This window comes from Coloeus monedula, assembly GCF_965178545.1.
Source record: "Coloeus monedula genome assembly, chromosome: 19".
Taxonomy (NCBI): domain Eukaryota; kingdom Metazoa; phylum Chordata; class Aves; order Passeriformes; family Corvidae; genus Coloeus; species Coloeus monedula.
In genome coordinates this window covers 8,529,486-8,554,065 of record NC_138799.1, presented here as the reverse complement: position 1 = coordinate 8,554,065, position 24,580 = coordinate 8,529,486, and the positions used below count along the sequence as shown (strand labels likewise).

Sequence of the window (24,580 nt, the reverse complement as noted above, 5' to 3'; positions counted from 1 at the left end):
ACTTATTCAAAATGTTCCAGGGAATTTTAGCGTTCTACTCCTAAACGCTTTTGAAAATTGTGTGAAGAATTGTTTGAATTACTGCAATTGATGCATTTCATATCTTCTGCAAATTCATAGATCATGTACAGAATTCTTTATCAAGAGGACAAAGAGAGAACACGAAGAATCTTAATGTAAAATACTGAAAACATTTTCTTACATCTTATTATTAAAAATCTGCATTACTACCACTATAAAATCTGATGAGAGAGTAACTTCTTTCTCTGGGTAAAGATACAGCTAGTATAACATCCCATAATTGAAATTTATTTACCCTTTTTATATCAGCTGAACAGTTTTTTCTCCTGCGTCATGCTAAGGACAAAACTCTGTAAGTCTGTGTAAGAATGATAATATTTTTTCCCTGGATAGGAAAATGTCATTTCCTTAGGAAGATTATCTCTGCTACATAACACAAGAGCCACAATTAGACATGATATAGTGTGTGGAAAATACCAAATGTGCTATTTTTGGAGTGTATATTTCCAACATGAGATAGGGGTGAGAAGAAACATTCAGTCCTTAAAGCATCTGTTTCAAAAGCCAGGAATGCTGTCTGACAATTGCCAGGAAAAGCCCACTTTTTGCAGTCATAGTTAACCATTTTTGGAATATCATTCCACCCACTGCCAAAACCGTTTTCCTCCTCTTTTTCAGCATCCTTATACTCGAAAATGCCACGGTTTTTAAGGTTAAAATTTTAAGATTAAAATTAAAAACTTTCTGTTCAGCGCACACAGTTAAATAATTAGACACAATGGTTGGGCCTTCTGTGCTGATGATTCGTGCAAGTCTTAGTGCATCAGTGTCTCGACAATTTTTTTGGAATGGTAGTAGACAAGTAGTCACTTCTCATGCCAGCTTGCTGGCATAAATGATACAAGTGTATTTGCAGTTTTAAAAAATGCTGCGTTTCCAGTGCCATCTGGGAAGGAGTGTTCAGACTGAACAGAGTTTCTGCCAGACACTTGTAGCTGCCAGACTGCAGCTGCTGGGTGCAGGCTCTGGGACGTACTGCTTGGCCAAGTATCTGTTCAGAATTTTTGTATCAAAAGCTTCAATGATTGAATAGAAAATCCATGTCTGTCTTAGCAAATAGGTTTAAGAAAGTTATCTTGATATCCTTTTTCTATTCTCTATGTAAAGGTATGTTGGAGGACATCGGACAAGTAAAATCATGAGAATTGTGGATAAAATTACGAAGTCAAAATACTTTCAGAAAGCAACAGAGACTGAGTTTATTAAGAAGAAAATTGAAGAGGTCTCCAATACTCCATTGCTGCTAACAGTTGAAGTACAGGAGTGCAGAGGAACACTAGTGATTAACATTCCACCTCCACCCACTGACAGAATATGGTAAGAGGAGCTCAGAGCAGAGCTGGGCAATGTTTCAGGTGTGCTACCTGAGGGGTTGCAGCTAAGAAAAAAGGTAAAGCCTGGCTCAAGTGGGTTCTGGGCAAGGTGCAGTACAAATTAGTTGTAACTGAGGTCAGAACTATTATTAAGAGAAAATTGTTACAGGTTTAAGTACTTGATTTGCTGGGGTGTCTGTAATAAATCCTGCTCTGTGTTCTCTCCCAAGGTACGGCTTCCGAAGGCCTCCCTACCTGGAGTTAAAAGCGCGGCCAAAACTTGGTGAGAGAGAAGTGACTCTGGTTCATGTAACAGACTGGATAGCAAGGAAACTGGAACAGGAGTTCCAGGTGTGTTTCCTTTACATTTGCCTTTCATTGATGATACTCATTAACCCCAGTTAAAGGAGTGAGGTGTTTAATTTTCACATGTCCCGTATTTAATGTATAACTAGTCACGTCCTCCACTGTTCCCAGTCAGTGGGATGGATGTTGAGAACTTAGTTGAAACTGACTGCTGGGATGGTCTCAAGATTCTGTGTAGCCCTGGGTGGAAATCTGTTTTAGAGATGAAAATGACATTTCTTTGAAATAGGTACCGTGGTAAAATTTGTAGTACTCAAATAAGAACATGATCCTACATATTCTTAGATGATAGAGGGCCAAACTGTTGCCTAAAATTAAGAACAGATAAGGCACTACTTCCTCTTACTACTTCCTTTAAAGTAATTTTTTAAAAATCACGTTGACCACAGTGCAAAAAGGAAAAAGCCCCCTCCAAATACGTGTAGGATAGGAATAGCGACCAGCTTGATTCTGGACTGCAACTTACACAATCAAGCAGAAATCAAAACCAGTTATTTTACTAGAAGTGCAGTTTGAAAGTATATGGATGGGTAAGAGCTGAGAAAGCAATTAGGAAAAGTTGGTCATGTTTCCTGTAGTGCCATTTTAATTGAATGAATATTCGTATTTCTGAGTTTCATTTACAACTGTAACACCACAAAATGGCTTCAGTTAATGGGCACTGCACTGACTCAAACAACACTGAGCTCAAGAACCTTTTATCTGTAAATTTGTTGCATTTTTAAACTAAAATTGGAAAACTAAGGTTTCAAGTGACATATGAAATGTAACTTGATTTAATTGCATCTTTTTCCCAGAAAATCTTTGTCATGCCAAACATGGATGATGTCTATATTCCTTTAATGCACTCAGCCATGGATCCGCGCTCCTCCACATGCCCTCCTCAAGATCTGAGCACAGAGGCCTCTGATCAGCCATGACATGTGAAGACTCTTGCAGTTTACAGTATTATAAAAGTTTCTCTCATGGTTCTATAAACTGTGCTGTAGTTCTCATCCTTAACTTGTGCCACTCTCCCCCCTCCCAAGGACTGCCTATCCCTGCTCCTGTGTGCTCACTTGCCTGGTTATTGTTCCCATGTACTTCAGCTACATGAAGTTCCATTCCATTAAGCCGTTGATTTATTTTTGTACTGGCTGCCATCAGGATTTTAACTGGGAGGCTGAGGTGACCTGTTCTTGGGGGGAGGGAGGAGGAACTCAAATGTAATAGATCAAGGAGCTTGTCAATGCACCTTTAGTTCAGCTTGTTTTCATGCTCTGTTAATATGCATTAAAGCATTGAAAAGTTGTGTGGCAGCAAAAGGAACTGCATGCCAAATGGGAAAAATCCTAAATAAGGAATTAATTTATGAAACTGGAAGAATATTTTTCTTTCTCAGGCAGTTGGAGGTGTAGAATGAACTGTTTTATGTTCTTTCACTTCTGCAGTCAATAGCTTGTGTCAAGCAATCAAAATATGAAATGCTTTCAGGATAAAAGAATGTAAATTGGATGTATAGGTAATATTGTGATTCAGTGTGCTATATACACATTACTTTTTTTCATACAGAACTTGTGCTTTTTTTGGGAAGCAAGTAGCCATAGAACACACATCAATGAAGGTGGGACTGTCAGATTTTTGTAAATGAGGAAAAAAAGTTGATAAAGCCATGAGACCAAACCATAGCAAGCCGCCTTACAGTGAGGTACAATCACCTTGGTTCCTGATTAATTCTGAATGTTTATAAAGACATGAGCACACACACCAAGTGTCAACACTGCACATCTCCAGAAGTAGTAACCTAACTGTGCATAGAGGCTCTTGCTGTGATGGAACACCAAGTTCTTTCTGACAGGAGTTTGTTGCTGTGAGTCTTTTCCATTGCACTGTGTTTACACCCAAAGCATGGGCCGGAATCGTCAGTTACAGCCCAACATGACATCACCTGGTGCTCATGGAAGCAGCTGTGGCTGACAGATTTTGACCCCTATGCATTGGTTTCTTGGACTTTGTGGCATAGGAATTCAAGCATTGCAGTTGTTTGAGCTGATCATGATTAAAGACTCTTTCTGCTAATTAGTGGCCAAAACTAAAGGGGAAGGGGGAACTAGCTTTTATTTCTGTCAGGTGTAATGAATCAAGGCTAAATGTATGCAGTAAATTCAAGGCTTGAACACTACATATCCACTCCTTAACACAGATTATTTTTCTGATACTCAGTGTTGCCAACTATTCATGGATGTCAGAAAATGTTTTAGTTTACAAAGAAGGTGAGTTTTGGCTCTTCTTCTATATTTTTTTTTTTTTTTAAGTAATTTTTAAAGAAATTTTTTGTATGTTGTGTGGTCACATTTGATGTAAATCAAGATTTCCATGTATAACTTGATGATTTACCATCTCTAAAAGAAACTATTATATTGAAGGTTTTTTAAACAGCACCTTGCCTGAAACAAATTAGCCTTTAATATATTTAAAATTAATTCTATATTTGAACACCTATTTTGGTTACCTTTAATTGAAATATTAGTAGTTATATTTGTTACCTGAACTCCTCCTTGACCATTCCAGACTGTGTATATTCTGGGGTTTGCTGATTCTGTAGGCATTATTTGCCTTTCATGAAGTCTGCATGTCTTGTACACAGGTCTTTTATATGAGTTAATTTATATGTGCAATAACTGAAGTCAAAGGACTAGATGCACTAACATGTAAACAGATTTAGACTTATGTAATAAGACTCATATTGCACTTCATAAACTGTGGGTAACTACACTCTGCTTGGTTTTATTAAATAAATTTATCCCATGTCGAACAAATCAGTAAATTTTATTTCTACAGCATTTAGCCACTATCTAGTGCAAGTTGTTTAAAAAACTTCAGAAAGGCAGCTTCCTAACACAGGCATGCCCTGTGCCTTGCAGACTTTTATATACAGGTACTTGGTCATTGTGGCATATGACAGTTTCAGGGTTAACCAATGCCGAGCTTTAAAAGGAAAAGCTAAATTTAAGTTTTATTGTCATGAAACTAAGCTTCACCAAAGCAGTTAGTATTCATATGAGAACTATGCTTTAAAAACGTTTGCATAACTGGCAAAACTGAAAGGATTACCACCAGTTACAGAACAGAGCAGACATGCATCCACTTCTGCTACCCTGAAGAGTCTCTGTGAAGTTAATGATTCCTTAGTCTGCCTAGACTCTGCCCTACTCCTGGCATCCCTGTTGTTCAGATCTTTTGTATTTACAGAAAATGCTGTACTTCCTGGTATTAACACATATAAGAAAGAGTGGCCCTTTAAAATGCTGCAGCTTAGTCATGGCTGTCAAATTCTCATTTTGTTTTGCACCATTTATGTACACGACCCCCAGCCCTGGATGCTCCAAGCTCATTCACCCAGCTGCTTTACTCCTGCAACAAGCTAGGCAAGAATCCCAGGACTTTTCTAACCATTTAAGTCCTTTTTTACAACTGAATCCTGAACTACTTAAAACTACGGCCGTGGCGTCGGCTAGCTTGAGTCGCATGGAACCGACTCTGCTTTGGCCCCGGCACCGCCCTCCGTCAGGAACAGGCTCCTCCTTGCAGGAAGCGCAAGCAGCAGGATCCGGAGCAATGCGCGCCCCCCCGCCGCCGTATGCCCTGAAGGGTGACGCAAGCTCGCGAACAATGTCACTTGCTTTTAAAAGCGCCGCCCGGGTCGGGCCGAGCAGCGCCAGTTATTAACAAGCGCTTCGCTGTAGCACCGCTGCTTGGCCGGCGGCGCTAGGCGGGCACCGCCGGGTCAAAGGCAGTGCAGGCACGCGCGGAAGAACCAGCCGGACACGTTCTGGGTGACACAGCTTTATTTACCGCCGGTCCCGGCCGCCGCACAAGCCCTGCAAAACACCGAGAGAAAAGGGGAGGTTATTGATGCGGTAGACCGCGGCCGCCCCGCAGGGTGAACGCAGCCGGGACGCTCAGCAGTAGTTTTGCTTCATGCATGTCAGCAGTCTAACACGTGGCAAAAGACATCACCGCGGCCCAGCCTCACCGTCCGCCCGCTGCACTCCCCCCCCAACGTGCTCACCTCGCCAGCCACGCTGAAAGAGAGACCCAGAATCCGCCGCGCTCTCCTTTATAGAGCGTCCAGCCCCGCCCTCCTCGTCTCGCCCAATAGAATTGGAATCCGGGGATACGTGCTGATGCGGATGCGGTTGCGCGCGAAGGTGGGCGGGGCTGCGCGAAGGCAGCGGGCGGGGCGCGCTGAGGCGGCGTGGGGAGGTCAAGCGGAAGGTCTGACGGACCGTGGTGGTCTCGTGTCTCTCCCGACGTGTGAGGCAGCTTTTCGCCTTTTCAGGAACAGTAGTACTCCTTCTACTTTGCTCTAGCGTTTTGTTGCTGTGAAGAAATAGGGCTCAGTATTAAAAATATAAAAGCTCAGGCCCCGGTCAGATCTCTCCCCGTAGAGCGGGTGCTGAGGTGGTTCCTGAGGGGAGCAGCCAGGAGCAGAGTGCACTCACCAACGCTCGGCTCCCCTCCTACCTCAGCCGCTTTTAGTTATTTTTTCTGTCTCCTGTGAGGCTGTGGGAGACACTCGTGTGAATATAACTCCAGTTAGGATCTGGCACACTACAGCGTTTGTACAGCAACGGATAAATTCCTCCTGTAATGTAGCAGGCTGTTGCTGCCACGGCATACACAGTGTGTTTAGGGGTTTGCTTGTGCTCAGATGGCACAAATTCTTAAAAGTCAAGGCCACCATAAAGAAATGCATCGGAGAACTGGAATCACAGCAGGGTTTGCAGCTGCAGCATATTTTCATGTATTCCGACTTGCAGGTCAAGTCAACATTAGGTTAAGGCTCTGAGGCACAAGGTGGGATTGTTGGCGTGTCCTGCGCAGGAGTTGAACTCGATGATCCTCATGGGTCCCTTCCAGGTCAGGATATTCTGTGATTCTGGGTGATTACTACATCTCCTGCCCACCATCAAAGGCAGGCTCACTGTGGGAGCTGGTGTGTGCGTATGGCATGCCCAGAATTCCATGTGCCCTGCAGCTCTATTAGTGATATTACTGTTAAAAATCAAACAATATGTACAAGGACAAAGTGGCTTTGTTATATAAATAGGTGGCTGAACACTGGGCCTTTGCCAGGCACTCTAAATTGACTCTCTTCTGTTTAAAGCTTCTTCCATTTGGTTCAATACCTTTTGTGTTTATTTTTACCTGTTCAGAAAAGCCTGGACCTGTTTTTTTGGTTCAAAGGGGCGTGTTGGGGATTTTTTTGGTGTTTATTTAAGGCCTTGCAAGGCACAGGTTTAACAGTGAGTTTGTCAAAGGCAGGAGCTATGCCAAATAAATTTGGCCTGATCTGTTCTGAAAGTACAAAATCAGTAGGAAAACAAGAATCACAGAGTCATCAAGGTTGGAAGAGACCTTTAAGATCATCAAGTCCAAGCGTCCACACAGCACTGCCACTGTAGCCCCTAAACCATTAAATATCATCCACTGCCAGTTCCAGATGCCTCAAACACCTCCAGGTATGGTGGCTCCAGCTCCCCTGGGCAGCCCCTTCCGTCGCCTGACCACCCAATTATTCCGGGCAGGGTGGTGCAGGGCGAGGGACGCTACTGGTGCTGCCTGAATTTAGGTATTTTTCATAAAAACAAAGCAGCAATAGCCAGCTGCCATCGCACCCCGCAGTTCCCCATGGGGCTGCCGGCCGAGCCCGCGGCGCGGGCGGCGGGTCGGTCGGGGCGTACACGAACGGGGAGGCTCCGGCAGCGGCGCGAAGCTGCGGGGCATCGCTGGCCGCTCCCGGGCCCTCCGGCCCCGCAGTCCCCGGCCCGACGGCTGCCCAGGCGGTCCCTGAGCGCGGTCCCCGAGCGCGGTCCCCGAGCGCGGTCCCCGAGCGCGGTCCCCGAGCGCGGTCCCCGAGCGCGGTCCCCGGCGCTGCCCGTCCGCCCGCGGCTGACGTGAGTGTCCCTGCCGGGCGGTCCCTGAGCCCGCCCCGCCCGCCGCGGGGAGCGCCTGGACGCGCCGCTCCGGAGGCAGCGCCGTGCGGGGGCAGCGGCCCTGCGGTGCAGCCATGGAGCCGCTCCGCCGCCCCCTCCTCAGCCTGGCCATGCTGCTGCTGCTCCCGCCGAGGCTCGCGGTAAGCCCGGGCCCGCTGGGCTGGGGAAGGGCACGGGCGGCAGGGGCAGCCGGGGCACGGGGAGGGCCGGGGGAGGGGAGCCGGGGGTCTCCCGCCGCGCTTAACGAAGGTTTGCCGGGGGTGCCCGCAGCCCGGAGGCGTCCGCCGAGCCAACACATCACCTGGTCCATTGTCGCTAATGCCGTGTGCCCTGTGTGCACAGGGCGAGGGGCTGCAGCCCCACAGCCTGACCCAGCCCCACAGCCGTGTACCTACAGCTGTGCCCCACCTGGCATGAAACCTCGAAATATAAAAATACAGTTAATTTCCCACGAAGCAATTGTAAAAAGTAGCACAGAGAAACTTTTGAAACAGTAGTACAAATAAACTTTTGTAACCTGAAACTATGTAGATGGATCGGGAACCAGTGAGACATGCTAGAAGGTCTGCTCTGTCCCTTAATAAGTGGAGGGGTTTGCTTTCTTTCTGGAAAAAAAAAACCCCACACATTGCATATGTGTTGATAACCAAATACAAGTGGCTGGCTACATACCCTCTATACTGTCATGGCATTTTGATCATTCTGTTTCCAGAGCAAATGCAGCAATACGCATTAATGTACATGTGGTTGGTTGGGATCCAAAACCACAGTTTTAAATTCAAAGGTGAAAGACAAAGTGCACGACTCACTGCCCTACAAAACCTCTTAAGAAATAACCAGGTTGGTTATAAGGTATTGCAATAGGTGGAGCAATAAAAGTGCATGGAATAGGGAAACTGGTGCAAAGCAGATGGAATGCTGAGCAGATTATTTTTACAGAGGTAATAATTTTAAACAGTGTACTTTACAGTGGATGCTATCTGCTATGTGTGTACTGAGATGGATAGCTAACTTCAAAAATTCACTTCTGAAAGGTGCTCTTGTTTGCAGGTTCTCCAGATGAGGAGACAATGAAAAGGCCATCTGGTATTCACCGTTTCCATTATAGTCAAGTGTAGCACAGGAAAGCTTTAGGTTATGTTTTTTGACTGATTGTTCATTGTTAGCTGAAAAAGCTAATATATATGTGTAATATATGGGGTTCTAGTTCAGGTTAAGCAAAGCTGAAGGCTTTGTTTCTCACCTGGGATATAATAGCTCCACTCCCCTTCTTTAGAAGTAAAGTAAACATATTAGTAGTTAAGCTGGTAACATGTCTAGTGTTGCTACTTCATTAGGAAACTGAAAAAAATTAAATGCAGGCTGTTAACAAAAATTACTTTACAATCTTTACTGTAGAGTGCTAATGTGTTTGTCTTAGACTGGACTGCAAGGCTGGACTGATGTCTTTTCATGGTCCTCACAGGCCTGCGCTTAATATTTTGCAAGGAAAATACTGATTTGCAACTCATTAAGTTTTAAAAAGTCCTGAATAGGAAAACAAAGAAATATTTTTAAATACCTAAAATATTTTTTTAATCAACAGATTATTACTACATTTTATATCATTTTACTTGCATAGTCACAAAAAAGTAGACTCATGCCCTGGTAGAATTCAGCCCATTTTTTCCTCTAGATTTCCCTCTTGCCTTGGTTTTCCTGCCCTGCCGTCTCACCTCAGATCAGGGTCTGAGTTCTCCATTTCTGTTTATTTTCTTGGCTCTTACCCTGATCTTTGTGCTCTTCTAGCTGTAGATCCTCACTGTGACTTCCAAGTTCTAATCTATTCTGTACTTCAGTCCCTTTTCAGAACTAGTTTTCATTTCTGTGAACTTAGTCCCAGTCATCTCACCTGTGATTTACCCATTTAACTGTGGAAGCTTATTTAAAACTATTCACGTCACTTGAATAATAAATTCCCATGAAAAAGACTGACACACAATTCTTGGTGTTGAGGTTACTTAAAAACACGAGGTTGCCTAAAGATTTTGCAGATCGTTTTTTTCTGTAGATTTCTCCTAAGAGCAGTGGTGGTGATCTGCTGTTCTGTAACTTCTTTGGCTGATAAAGGTACTCTTTGTTACCTAATATCCCAACTCTAATATTGTTTTTTTAGTTTGTATAAGTTATACAAGGTCTTCCTTTCCTGTCTGCTCTTTACAGAGAGGAAAATGCTGTTTCTTGCTATTTGGGTGACAGTTTACTGCTCTTGGAACTGCCCTCCAATGGATGGAAGCACATTAAAAAGGGTGGAATCTCAGAGCAGTAAGAAATGCAATAGAGCTGTCAGTAAATTACAGTTGCCATCAATATTACACAGTAATGATTTACAGCTCCTTTGGAGTGAAAAATCCCTTGTTTTCCTGAGCCCTGGGATGTTCCAAACTGTGCTTGTTTCTCTTTTAACGTGGAGTCAGTGCAACTCAAAAGTACCAACCTCCCTGGGATTAAAGTGGCATTTGGAACATGGGTCTGTCTCTTCCTGCAGCCAGTGGGACAGGTTTCAGTACTGGGTTACATGGTGTAGGCTGCACCTGACATGGAAAAACCCTGGCTTCACCCAGGTGTTGTTTCTTCTGGTGTGTTCTTTATCTCAGCGTGAGGTGTTTGGCCAGGGAACTGACAGGTGTGAAAACCCGTGGGAGACAGCAGGTTTACAGAGGATATGTTCAAGCACTGTGTTAACAAACACATGTTGTATTTTGAGTTGCAGATCTCCTTGGTTGCTCAAAAAAACAGTATAATATGGTTTGGGGTTTTTTTTGGTGGGGGAGGGAAATGTAAATTTGTCTTGCACACTTAAAATTATCATGAACAACTCTCTCCTGGAGTATAAATTCATGTGTTTATAACCCAGCTCATTTGGGTTGTTGGTGTTCTTGTGGCTATTGAAATACATTTGGGTTTTACACAGTCAAATGTGAAAGCTCAGCAGGAAGTTCTTGGTGGAGAGACCACTCCAAGGTGATTCCAGGCAGAGAACAATTGGAGTAGACCTCTCATACTTCTCAGTTTTTTCTGTTGCAGGATGAATGGGTATATGAATGAGAGCTCACTGAACTAGGTTACAGCGTGATGAGAAATGGCTAACAAAGACATGTTAGAATTTAGTTTAAGATTAAAACATCTGTACATTTGATTTCACTTTCTAAAGAAGATAAAATGTATTTTTCGTCAACTCTCTTTCATGTCTTAACTTCATTATCAGTTATACTGGAAAACTCCCCCCAGTAGTTTATTGAATTTTACAAAGACTTTCTCCATGGCCTGGTTTTATTATGCACAGGGAGTTTTAGTCTGTAGCCTGGCAGCCTAGTGTAATGAGATAGCTGTCAAAACCAGGGTAATGATTCATAGGCTATGTGTGATGAATATGCCAAGTGCTTGCAGTGTGTGCTAATGTCTAAAAATATCTTCCTTTGCGTCCTTACTGGTTTACCAGCTGTGGTTCCAGTAGCATAAATTACGGTATAGGCCTTTTGTTATTGTGAGGATAGTGTCTGGTGGTGTTAATGAAGTTGGCTTTTAATAGTTTTTTTAGTAAAATCCAAAGGTACAGCCTGATGTATATGAGGCTAATTGTGGAGTGAGGAATATAGGTTTTTTTTCCTTGAGTGATAATTTGTACCTTGTCACATTTTGGTTTGGTAAGCTAGGCATTATCAAAGAAAATAGAGAGGGCTGTTACAGTTAGCAAACCATCCATCCTTTATCATCTATCAGCCCAACACATTAATCTTGGTGCATACGTATTCCTACTTCAGACTCAGAAAAGAGAAAATTATTTCCCTGCTAAGACATGACACTGATTTGTTTACTCATGAGCACACAATTATTGCTATGAAATCAGTAACAGTTCTTGAAATCAGCACACACCATCACCCATCCTGGGTCACTGGAAGTGTTTTCCTGTTCTTTATTCATACTTGAAGAACCTCTCGTGGTATCACCCCCACTGCAAAACATACTTCTGGGTTGCAGAGCTGTAACCTCAAGGAACTCAGTGGCCTGGTTTTCTAACTGCTTTTTCCACTGACTTCAGTGGGATTCCTGTCTACATGATGACCTTCATTTCAAAAGTGGTGTTCTTAAGCAGATGAATTAATGGACAAAATTATTGCTGTGGGGATCTGTTTTCTGATTGCTTTGCTGACCCTTAGAAAAATTTGAGCTGTTGGGGTGAAAGAAGATGTTATCACCTTTGACACTGAACTGCACCATGCACACACCTTGTAGTTCTTGTTCTACAGCTTCCACTGACCTTTGCTTGATTGCTGGGTCCTTCAGGATTGTTTTATTTTGTTACTTGGATTTCTAAAACATTTTATCTAAAGATATGGCAGATCTAGACTGAGGAGAAGATTATGTGAGACTTAACTAGTATATATAAAGTTACTTTCTTTTTCTATTAGATAGTATATTTCTATTCTAGCTTAAAAATGCTTTTTCTGTTTGGCCACAAATTTTAGGCTGTTATGGATTATTAGCAGTTAGCTTTAGGGCTTTTGTCAAATTTGAATCCAATGAGAGCTTGAAAATTTGTCTTTTGAATTAAATTAATAAAATGAATTCTAAAACAGTCCCCAAGTAATTTCAAAATACTCTAAATCCTTAACTTCATATTGCTGTTGATGTGGAAGATTGTTATGAGTACAGACTGTCAAGGCAGTTGAAGTTCTTACTGAATTCCAGGGAGGGTAGGTGTTAAAATAGATGCTGTTGCAGTTTCAGATGAAATGAAAGAAGAACTAAACCCGGTTTTCCTTCTATCTAATTTTCTTTGTTCACTAAATTAAGTTCTTTTTGCTTAGTTGTTTCATGTCCTGACATATTTATCTTGGAGTCAGTTGTTGTATCTCCTTAGAAATAAGATTGTAATATGAAATAAAAGTCTCTTAAGAATTTGCATTGCATCACAACAGTTGAGACCTCACCATTGCAGGGTGGGAGGACAGGATCTGTGTTACCAGTTTTTATAATCTGTCTCAGGACTGAGATTATGAAATCTTTTTGTGGTGGAGAAATCTCTTACATACGTCACATAAAAATGAAAACAAGTTTGTCTTGTACATACATATTTTTATAATTTTTGTAGCGTTTCAATGCAGTGCTAATCGCAGGCTTCAATTAATCCATTAACCAAGTAATTGTAAAACTTTGTGTTCAAAATAAAATCTGTTCAATGTTTGCAACTTTGATACTTCAATCTCTTGCTACTGATAAAAGTCATGAATAAAATCAAGAGAAAGAGTTTTTAATTTCTCAGTCTGGGTGAAACACAAGTAATTATTTTAAAATCTGTTCAATTTTGTATTTATTGCTTGATACAATTTGAAAGAATAAAACCTTGTTTCCATACTATTATACTAACTCCCTAGACTTTTCCAAGTGACTACCATAGATATTGAACAAAATAAATGAACAATATTGCAGAGCTAAATCTGGAGTCATTGGGGTTTTTTTAAATTTAGGTCAAATGCTTCAGCAGGGTCAGTGTGCTACTGAGTTGGGTAATGTCAACTGCATGATATCATGTGCTTTGAAAAGTATGAGTGAATGGAAGATTTTTAATAATGGCATTTTATGTATTTCATCTGTGTTCAAAAACAAATGTAGAAGTAAGGTAACAGCTAATGAAATCTGCCCTGTATTCAGTCTTTCCCCCAAAGGAGATGATATCTTCAACACACAGGGTTGCAGTGGCCACATCAATGTGACTTTGATGGTTGAATATAAGAAAGCCCTTCAGAAGCAGTGAAACTTAAACATAGACCTAGTGGAGAGGTGAGGGAAAGCGTCAGAAAAGCTGTGTATTTTACAGGGCAATGATGCATGTGTGTGCCAGGATCTCCTTGTCAGAGAAATCCCAGTGCCTCTGTGCTGGTTTCTGGGTGTCAAATTCTCACCTGCAATTTAAAGGAACTTCAATAGTTTTATTTTCCTGTCATTAACAGCTGTATTTTCTAGCTCGATTTACTCTGTTTCACTCTAGGTGCAGTTTCACTAAATTGAGCCTCACAGTAAGATGGTTTTCAGGCCTGAAAGGTTGTGATAGTGGAGTGTGGGTCATATCTTCCCCCTCTGGTTGCAGAATCAGTGAATCTGGCTTGTTAAATGCTGATTTAAGGAAAACTGGACTAATGATGATAAATCAGCTACACCATCCTAAGATGTCTGGGGAATTTGTGTACAAAAAGACCTAAAGGACAAAATTTTCATTAATTACTTTGATACAGTGGCTACAGTAGTTTAACAGAAGTAATAATACAAATGACTGAGATCTCATAACTTTACAACAGAGCCCCTCTTTTCTCTTACACCCAATCAGGTTGTTAGGCTTGAAAGATACTGTGAGTTCAGTTCTGACCAGTAACATCTTGAGCTGCATTTTTATAGGGCAGTGTGAGAGGAACTGTTATACACTGTCCCTGCTTGAACAAACACTGCAAAGTTTAATCCCAGATGTAAATATTTTATCTAAGTGCAGATGGCTGTGCAGCCTGCATAATTTAACAATGTCAGGTAATGAAAACTATATTTATGTCTTAAGATACTTCTCCCATTCTTTTTCTGGCCTTCCAGCAATTATTCCTAATCTGTGGTTTGTGTATTGTTGACTTTCATTTCTTCTGCATTGTGTGTTTTACAGTTGTCTCCTCCAGCTGATTATGACTGGAAAGAGGCATGTACAATATTTATAGGTGCAACCTGAGTGTTGACTAGTTATACTGTGTTATATTATCCTTTTAGCTCTGTGCTTTGCATGAAAGTATAATCCTTTTGTTGGATTGCACTAAAATGTATAGTTGTTCAAAGAAAGTTATTCCTATAAGCATGTGTTTTAATTTGGCAATTAAATATTTTGCTTTGCAGTAATTCTAACATGACCAGTAATTGTTTTTTACCATATAATTAATTGAAGACATTGTTAATTATGTAAAATGAATACATTTTCTTTTCATATGGTAGGTTAAGAACTATATTTAGCTGTGAAACTTTGAAATGTGGCAGGTGTCACACAGATGAGCAATGCAGATAGAGCCTACAAATGACAAGTTACTTGAGTGAAAACTTGAGCCCTGGGAAATGGAAATGTGTCAGTCTTAGTGATGCCTTTTCTTGGTCTTAAAATTAAGAGTCATACACGGTTAGAAGGGGAAAAGGGATTTTACCTTGGTATTTATTTTAAGGATCCTTAGGTGTACACGTCCAGGTCGTGCATCGAGATGCACCTTGCCGAGGCTATCTCTGAGTCTGTCTCTGCCCCCCCAACATTGGGTATAACATTATAGGTGTTACTAATTAGCAGATCTATCAAAGATTCCCCAATGAGAGAGGCTCAAGTGAGCCCCCCTCCCCAAGGAACCTTCCCCTGGATGGTTCTATCTTGGTTTACAGAATATGTTCTGGAGAGGACCTTGGGCTCTGGGGCACACTGATCCCTAGCTAGGAAGCTTCTAAAATGTTTAGTCTCTTAGCTTGACAAACAAGTCCAAGAATGTAGGCAAAAAGCACTAGGAATACAGAAGTTGTAAAAAGGTATAACGGGTATAAAAGAAAACACAAAAATCTTCATGGCATCATTAGGATGTCTGGGATCATCTTTAGGCAGGAAGAGAAGAGTAGACATTAAATTAACATGCTTATTCTGTTTTGTGTGATGGAAGACCTTGGACTTAACCTCACTGTTCTCACAATAACTGCATAGTTCAGAGTCCTCCATGTTTGTGTGATGCCCTTTTAATAAAATTCCTTGCTCTGCAATGGCCAGGCTCAAAAGCTGCTTGGGCTGGAGGAAGGACAGTGGCACTAAACTGTTCCCCAGGGGCAGAATAAATTGGAATGTGAAATGGAGGTTTGAACCTCGCAGCCAGCTGCTTTCTCAGAGGTGCCTGTGGATGTGCTCATACTTATGAGTCATATTCCTTAAACAGTGTTATTTACTCTGTGCTGCAGAAAGACAGTACTGGGAGACGTGAGGTATAAAAACAAAATTAGGAGGTTTAACAGTATGGATCTCCTCCAGCCTTTAAGCTGCTTCCATCCTAAATATTTTGCCCTTCCTCAGAGGCAGCTGACAATGCTTGCAGCTCCATCTGTCTCAGCCACAGCCAGCCTAGTAGAATATTGGTCATTGTTCAGTTGTATTTATCCAGGTTCTACCCAGCCTGTGTCTTGTCTTTTCTAGGTGACTAAACCTGGCAGAGTATGTTCTGTGTACCTTGGAGGAGCATGGGTTTGACATAGACATGTGGGTTCTCTGAGCTGCTCTGAAGTTCTGTACTTTTCGTAACTTACTGCATGGTCTTTTTGTCAGTCCTTTCCTAGATTAGCCCTGTCTCTGGTCTCTCCTAACTCTAGTACAAGAAGACTTTGATATCAAATTGAAAATGGAGGTGGAGTTAAAGCATATCCCAGTTTCTGTTTCTGGAGGAACTTAGCACAGTAAGATCCACAGTGTTAACAGCAAACTAAATTAAACTAAAAATCACTGAATTCAAAGGGACAAGGAAGTTGTTCAGTCTGTGCCTTTAAAAGAAGGGATGTTCTAGCCCATGTACTGTCTGACAGTTACGAGTAAACTCTGTAGTAAAAAATCATATTCATCATACGAGTATTTTTTTTCCAGAACACCAGCTCAGTAACTGTGCCAGAAACACTGTTGTTTGTTTCAACCCTGGATGGAAGTTTGCACGCTGTCAGCAAGAGGACAGGAGCAATCAAGTGGACTTTAAAAGAAGGTGAGCAGGAGGTATCCTGATGCCCTCTACTCAATAGCAGAAATAACAGTCAAATTATTTGGCAATTCCAACTGTTGTAGGATGAGGTAAATACTTTCTTTTCCTTTTTCATTTTGCTCTTGTTCCAGATTTAAGCTACAGTGTTTCTGGGGTCATGTTCATCTTCATAATTCCACTTGTAGGTATTTTCCAGGTTTACGTGAGGTTTTTTTAGGTTTGTGGGGTTTTGGTTTTTCCCCCTGAGTGTTTAAGCTGTAGTGGTGTAATTGGTAGGTACCATGCTTTTTGGGAATGAGTGCAGTATAGGCAAACATAGAACAGAATAGATGTGTCAGCTTGTAGAACTGAAGGCAAAGGGATTGCATGATTCTGTCTCTGGAATACCCTACATTCACTGGTACAGTCCATATCGTGCAAACCTTGGGGATTTTTTCTATAACAGATGTTTAGGAACAGCACAGTTTTTTAAATAAAAGAACTACACTTGTGTAAAGAAATTTAACATTGTTCAGTGACTGGAAGTGATTTTGTAATTTTACTTACTGAGCAGAGCTAGCTCTGTCTTCATGAAAAATTTGGTATTTGATGCAAATTTTGTTGAGTGGGACTCTGATTATGTATGGCAGAGGTGATAGCAGTACTCTCCCTTCACTTCTGGAAATAAATTAGAAGGTCAAATGGAAGGAGTCGGTGACTGCATCATTCTGTCCTCTGTTTTTAAATCCAGCAATTTAATAGGTGAGCTGAAGTAGTGGGAAATGGATTGTGCATATCTGGTGTCTGCAGTACAAACCAGTTGTTCTTCTTTGTGAAGCCATTTGTATTTGAAAGCAGATCTACCAGAGAAAAAGTTAACTTCTTAAATGAGCAAAGAAGGCTTTCGTAGCTCTTTTTAGAGTAGAAAGGGCTAAGCCTAGTATTTTCTTGAAGGATCTTGGTTTTCTCTCATCTCCTATTTAAATTTAGACCCCTCCTTTTCCTGAACAGCTCTGCCTAAAAGCAAGTTGTCAGCTTCCTCATTTGGTGTTGCTGTAGGCTAAGAAAAACTTGCTGGTCTCTTTGTCATTCCACTGACATGAACATACCCTACCTAGTCCTAGTTTAGAAGAGTATCACAACTGGCATTGCTTTGCATCCACACTTAGTAAGTAGCAAGAGGTTTTGTGAGGAAGAAATGAACACACGTTGGTAATGAAAAGGATCTTGATCAGAGTGTGTTGCTCAAGGAACTTCCCTTGTTTAAAAAAAAAATTGTTGCAAAACTCTTGTTGGTTCTGTAGCGCTGCCAGACTGGATAATCCAGTTTTATGGGACTTTTTGTTTTCTCTCTGCTGCTAACTATATATTATTCTGCATGTTATGTACATGAGTTGTGCTCACTCGATTTTTGCAAAGCAGTTATTGCTCATTAGTTTATTTCTGTGCAATAGAGCAACACACAAAGGTCAATTAAAAAAAAAACCCAGCCTAGTGGTCGATATCATTGTTCCAAGATGCCTCCTGAGATAACTTAGTTAAGTGACATGAAACAAGGGCCTATACATATAAATTGGTGAATTAATTTGTAATGGGAGAGGGTTTATTTATATTTGCAAATCTGTATTTGTTGGTGGTCATCTTGTGGGTGAGAGGCAGTGCTCTTGCAGGTGCCATTTTACCCTGATTACAGCAGATGAACCGTGTGTTGTAGCTCAGGTGCTTTGAGAATTTGTGGAGGTTACCTGAAGTGCTGCAGTAGCACTCACCAGGAAGGGAACATTTTATTACTGCACTTGAGCAGCAAGGTATTTAACAAAGGGCAATTCAGGTACATTTTATTTTCATTGGGAAAAAAAAAAAACAAGGCCATGTTCATTATCAGGCAGTGCTTAAACAAACATGAATATCTTGCCATGTGTGGCTTGTTTTAATTTAGCACTGAAGCTTATCTTAGGTATGTGGAGTAAATGAGCCAATGATTATCACCACAATAACATGTTTGGGTTTCCTGCCTTCATGGAGTGCTGGCAAGAAAGGCAGTCAGAATACTTGTGCTGCCCATAAAGCAGGCAAAGAATAGGTCAGTTAGAAATAGGACTTTCCACTGTCAGAAATAAGCTGTGTCCCTGCAGTTATGTTTGATGAGACTGTGGCCTTACTTGTTGAGGGTGCTTAAAATCTTCATTTCCTGTTGGCTTCGATGGGTCTTGCTCTCTGACAGCTCTCAGGATTTTTCAGTGAACAGGTAGCTGATGCTGCTCATTTCCTGGGCCTTGGAAAGCTGGCAGTGGTTGGAAAGTTTAGAGAAAAACCCATATTCCTCCTCCCCTGTAATTTCTGAGAGACACCTTTGCTTGTGCTGTGGCCCTGCACAAACACCTGGTGTTGAAGGCACTCGTTTAAAAGGCTGCAGCTCACATTTCACATCAGAGGCTGAACGAGGCTCTTGGTGACACCTCTGATCAATACAAGGAGCTGTCAGCCGTGAGTGACAGTGGGACAGGCTCCCACGTTTTCTGCACTTGCCACTAGCAAGATCCTAAGTAAGATCCTCAGTAAGGTTTCTTAGGATGAAACTTCTTTCTGATGGAAATAAACCAACTTCTGTCATTTCCTACAGACCTCTTTGAAAGGTACAGAGATGCAGCACTTAAGATTTGTGTTTACATGCAAGTAAAGTAGACAGAGAAAAGAGATGGTTCTGAGAACCTGTTGGCAGGGTAGAATCTGGGGAGAGCTTTCCTCTTTGCTGTCAGACTTTATTTCACAGTTCTGATTTTAGTGTGAGCTTTAAGAGTGTGATTTTAAGACTGTCCTGTTCCCTCACATCTTTGTAAAACTCACCTTGTATGTCTCTGTTAACTCAAGAGCTTGGTTTATTGAACACAATATTGAATTTGAGATGCTAAGGCTGCAGTGTTTCAAGCTCTACTCTTGGACAGGATGTTCCTCTGTTCTTCCCTCTGTCCTGTTGTACTGTTCAAAGGGATCTCTTTTTTTTTTCCCTCACCAGCTCCTTAAAAGCTTTCCCTTAAGAACTAGTTCAAAGTATTTTTCCAGAAGAACATTTAATATGTGCAGATTTGGATCCTCATTTACAGCCAGTAGAAATTTTGTTATGATCTTCAGTTCTCTGTAGCAGTCAAAAAATGATGGCCCACAATCAATTTAAAAGGTTTTGATTTCCAACACCTTACTCATAACCTGTAGACTTCAGTGGGCTCTCATGATAAGACAAAGATACAAAGACTGTATCTATTTATGGGATCCAATATACAGATTTTAAAGGGCAAATCTGAGGTCTGTAGGTCCTGCTTTAGTGGTTTTTCCCAGGCAAGAAAGAATATCTTTGTGCATAGTTGTAAATTAATAAGGATTGTCAAAACAAAGCAATTGTAGAACAGTATTGTTTTCAGCAAATTCCAGAGCACAGTTTGTGTCTCTAGCTTCATTTGCTGTCCCTGCAGCAGCAGATGAGGATGACATGGGTTTAAATTGGCCCGTTAGCCCAAACCTTGTGGTAGGGCCTCAGGGCAGGAAACCGTTTTTCCAGCTCATTCCAGTGGGGCAGTGACTTATTCACAGTTTCAGTCTCCCACTTCTCCTTTTCAGTCATTGGCTCTAAGGGCACATTACAGTGATGAAAACATGCAACTTTATCTTGTACATTAAAAAATACTCAGATTTTGGTCAAAGGGCAAATTTATCTTATTAAGTATTTGTGAATTGTGGAGAAAAGTCAAATGCATTATATTTAACATATGATTACAGTTTCAAAAGGCATTTTTCCATATATGTATGCAAAGTGTGGGTCAGAACCATCCAAAACATGTCATATACTTCTGCCCACTCACAAATGTATTCTGGCCATGATGCAACCAAAACTGGGTTGAGACATCTGCCTGCTGCCAGGTCAAGATGTTAATTTTGGGGAAGTGTAACAGAGTCAAATAATTTACCAAATTACTGGACAGACATTATGTTAACAGGTTTCTAATAACTGCTGTACTTGTGAATAAACTCTTGGAGTTCTAGAATAAATCTTTGTGATGCAGAATCAATCTCCCTTTAATTTTTTTTTTCCTTAAAGTTATTTTACAAATTTTTTGCTAACAGAGGCTGGGTTACCAGTTCAGAAAGCAGAAGCTGGTGTGTGCTGACTTGTAGGTTTTTAATGTAGGAATCAGTAACATAATCTGTCTTAGTGGAGGCTGTAGGAAAAACAAATGGAAACCCATGGAAATACCTATAGAAAACTCAGTCTTCTCTCCAGCACTGGAGATATTTACAGGATGGTGTCCTGCTTCCTAACGCACCCCCACTATGCTCCAGAGTTGTTCTGACGTCTGTTTTCATAGTCTAGAAAGTGGAAAAAGCTTTCTGTAGGACTTTGCAAGAATTTGGCTTTTCCCTGCTACATGGAATGGAAGCTTGAGGGAGAGAGAGATGTATTTTTATCACAGTTTTATCACATTATCTCTGTCAAGCTTTTGTTCTAGTACAGAATAGTTGCTGCTTTGTTCATTGTTTATGACCACTGTTGTTGGCATTGGAACAGATCAGGTCTGTTAGAGGGACTTACCTAATTACAGGGAGCTGCGGTTCAGAGAATTTTGAAAGCAGGTGATGTGGTTCCAGTCACAGCATGTCAACACTTGAGTGGGGAGCAGCTGGAGAGGAGAGAAGGCCTCAGTGCTCTGACTTTTGCAAGAACGTCTTCTGTTAGACCCCTTAAGGAGCAAAAGGTGACTTCAGTCACAAGAGGGAAGCATATGAAAACTATTGTAAGACCTGGCAACAATTAATTGAACTTAAGGTTCTCTTTTTATGTAAAAGTGTTCTTATTTCAAAATAAACTTTGAAATAGAGATTGGAACAGGTCCCAAACCACATGAAAGTGAATGTGAAGAGTTCATTGTCTGTCTTCAAAGGATCTTTGCAGAGCCACAACCTGAGTTCAAGATCATGAAAGTGTTAAGAAAATGAGAAAATTTACATCACCTCAGTAACTAAAAATGAAGAGAAATGGCTTTCCACAGCTGGTCTTTCCAGGTGGATGGTGCTAGTAGTGAGAGGAGAACTCCTTTCACTTTAGAAAATTAACTCCTCCATCCTTGGGAAGAGCCTCATGTGTGGAAATGAATCAAAAATCCATAAATGCTTTCTAACAATTCATTCACAACACTTCAATGTGCAGGTAGCCATCAGAATAATCAGTGTTTTGGTTCATGTGCCACTAAGTACTAAAAAAATTTCTACTGCTTTGTCATAACTTCTTAATCTGTTCCATCTACCACTTTTTTATCTTTGCTCATAAATTGAGTTTCAGTTACTAAGAAATCAAGTAAAAGCAGGATCTTTTTCACTTCTGATGAAGCACATGATGTTGAAGACAGGGTACTAAAGAGAAGTTCAAGGACTTTCATGAGAATGATGCTTCTGTACACACTGAACAGTTTGGGATTTGCCATAAGACTAATTCATGTCATCTGATATGCAGGAGTGCTTCAGAAAAACACTGCAAAACATAGACATTCATGGGACTTCTGGCATTGTTTATTAAAGTGTAGGAGACATTTATTGATGACACTGGAAATTGTTATAAGTGACATTTTCCCAACAGCTTTCAGAAATACAAGCTTAGGGGTAAAAGCTGAATGTGAGTAATTATTGCTCATAGATACATGTGTTGTCCTTTCGCTATTGTGGTACTATGTTGGCAATAAAACCATGCAAAAAATCTCAGATCTTTGAGATAACTGGAGCACTTTATTTTGGTTGATAAAAATAGATTGCCCAGTCTTAGAAAATTAAGTGAAAACAAGCTATTAGCCCAAAAATGCTTTGCCATATTACTGTTCTCCACCTTATTTTCAGGGCAGAGAGGGAGCTATAGGAAAGCATTACTAACCAGACTCTCCTGCAAATGTCATGGAGAAACTAGGATCAGTTGCTAGAAGATATAATCTACCTTTGAAATTTCCTGTAATTGATCATGTTTTCCTGATCGTTGTTTGAAAAAACCCCTGAAATACTGAGGTGTTTGAGGCAATCACACTCCTTGTTCTGCTGATGTGTCCTGTCAGTAACAGTGCAATTAGAAAAGTTGGAGATTGATTCACACAGTAGAAGTTTTATACTGTTATTTCATATAACAACTTCACCATTTAATTCAGAGAAGAAATAGTCCTTTTATTAAAATTAAAAGTTTCTGAAGATTATTCTGACAAGAAACTATTTATGTTAGTCTTACATCTTGCCCAGGTTGACTAGAAAGTGATTTTATAGAAAATCTGCATTGTTGTACTTGAACAATAAATATACAGACAATTGTCACTTCAAAAACAAGTTGTGCAGCTTTGTTACTCCTAATGATCATTGGAGGAGATTTTTAGGGATAGGACAGAGTTGCCCGAGTGCTGTGGCGAAGCTGCTGTTGTCTCACAGGTGAGAGTCGCTGTCGCCACAGGTGAGAGTTTATTTTCTTACCAAGTGAGACACTCTCTGTGTAATCAGTTCATCAAGGGACTTAACAACGTTTATTTGGCTTTTGCCTTTAACAGTGCTTGTAGCATTTACATTAAGTCTTACTTAACTGAGCCAGGTGTCACTTGCTCTGATTCATGATGCTGTTTCTTTCACAAAACTGAGCATTCCCTTCCCATGAAACATTTGTGATTACAAAACCTCTTGTCTTTGGTTTTTAATATCTCTCTCTTCTTTTGGGTCATTTTACCCAGACTTAGGGATACTCTGAGTACATAGACTTGGTTGCTTTTAGTAGTTCAACCCAGCAGCTCAACTGGAGTCAATCCACTTTATATGATGGTCAGCAAATGCTTTTTTCTTGCTTTTCTCTAGACATGGGGAGCTGATGATGTAAGTCACCATGTATTGTATTAGATATTATAAAGCTTGTGGAATACTTGAAGCAAACACTGAGAAATAATTGATGTATAATCAACAAGTGGGTGGTCCCTCCCAACACATCCTGAAACCGGTTTCTTCACACAAGGGATAGAACTGAATTGCTTGATGTAGTTAATGGACTAAAAGTCTGACTAAGCAGCCTGGTCTGTAGAGACAGATACAGATGAGTCACTAAACTTCTTTGTTTGAATGTTAATTATTCTTAAGGCCTTTGATGTGCGTTTGGGTTCTCAAGTGAATTAAATGGAGTTTATTTTGACACCTTTGGGAATGTATCCTGGAGCATTATTTAATCTGAAAGAGAAAAAAATGACATATAGTTATGTTTTGAACAAAGCTGCTCACTGTTGTAAGAAGAAATCAATGAAATAAAGATAACTGTACTGTTATCCCTCATATCCTGCTTGCTTTCTGTCTCTGGCATTAACTGTGCATCTTTGGGTGGCTGCTGCTTTCAGCTGCGTTGCAGCCAGAGATCTGTTTGGGTAGGGGGTTATGCTTTTTTAATCTATGTAAAACCAGGTCATCCTTGCAGGCCATTACCATCAAACCCAGCAGTTGGTGTGGTGCCATGCCCTGCAGAGTGATACAGATTCTGTAAGCCCCGTGTACTGAACCCTGAATTTGCTGTTCTTGTCTTGCTTAGCTCTGCAGATATCCCAGTACACTCAGGCTGCCCAGAATCTGTGCCAGTTTCCCAGTCAGAGGCTCTCAAAACATCATTGTTTTTGTTCTTATTTCCTTCCTGTTGCATCATGATGTATGCACAGAGACAGAAGAGGTGAAAAAAACAATGTTTGCTTGGTCATGGTTCATCCTCTTACTCAGACTCATTCCAGTGTAGTTTGATTTTCCCTGTAGAAGTGGAGATACTTGGAGGATTGCATCCTCTTGGCTTCTGAGGTATTTTCTGCCAATATACCCATTAATAAGCACGTTTGTCTTGGAAATTGTAGACTATGTCCTATAAATCAGGATGCTTCTGTGACGTTGGCATCAGGAGTGAAAATCCCATGATTCAGGATTTTGTAAGGTCTTAGTAATTTTGAGGTATTTAGTGTTGGTAAAACCGAGCAAAGAACTTCACAAGACTTTCTCAGGTGCTTTGTAGTTTCCCATTTTATGAACCAAGTTCCAGGAACAAGAGGAGGCT

At 41.0% G+C, this 24,580-nt stretch overlaps 2 protein-coding genes across 14 annotated transcripts in view; both read left to right on the top strand.

Annotated features, from left to right (window-relative positions):
- TEX2 (testis expressed 2) overlaps positions 1-4,558 on the top strand; it is a 43,521-nt gene extending 38,963 nt beyond the window's left edge. For all 10 annotated transcript variants that reach the window (XM_082294264.1, XM_082294266.1, XM_082294262.1 and 7 more), the window contains exons 10-12: positions 1,189-1,398; positions 1,625-1,745; positions 2,558-4,558. In XM_082294264.1, the coding sequence (XP_082150390.1) occupies positions 1,189-1,398; positions 1,625-1,745; positions 2,558-2,680 (454 nt within the window). In that variant the 3' untranslated portion in view covers positions 2,681-4,558. The remainder of the gene's footprint in view (positions 1-1,188; positions 1,399-1,624; positions 1,746-2,557) is intronic.
- Positions 4,559-7,750: 3,192 nt separating this feature from the next.
- Positions 7,751-24,580, top strand: part of ERN1 (endoplasmic reticulum to nucleus signaling 1) — a 41,232-nt gene continuing 24,402 nt past the window's right edge. For all 4 annotated transcript variants that reach the window (XR_014226971.1, XR_014226972.1, XR_014226974.1 and 1 more), the window contains exons 1-2: positions 7,751-7,878; positions 16,407-16,518. Coding sequence is in view for 1 of the 4 variants with exons in the window: in XM_082294158.1 (XP_082150284.1) it covers positions 7,813-7,878; positions 16,407-16,518 (178 nt within the window). In the remaining 3 variants the exon portion in view is untranslated. The remainder of the gene's footprint in view (positions 7,879-16,406; positions 16,519-24,580) is intronic.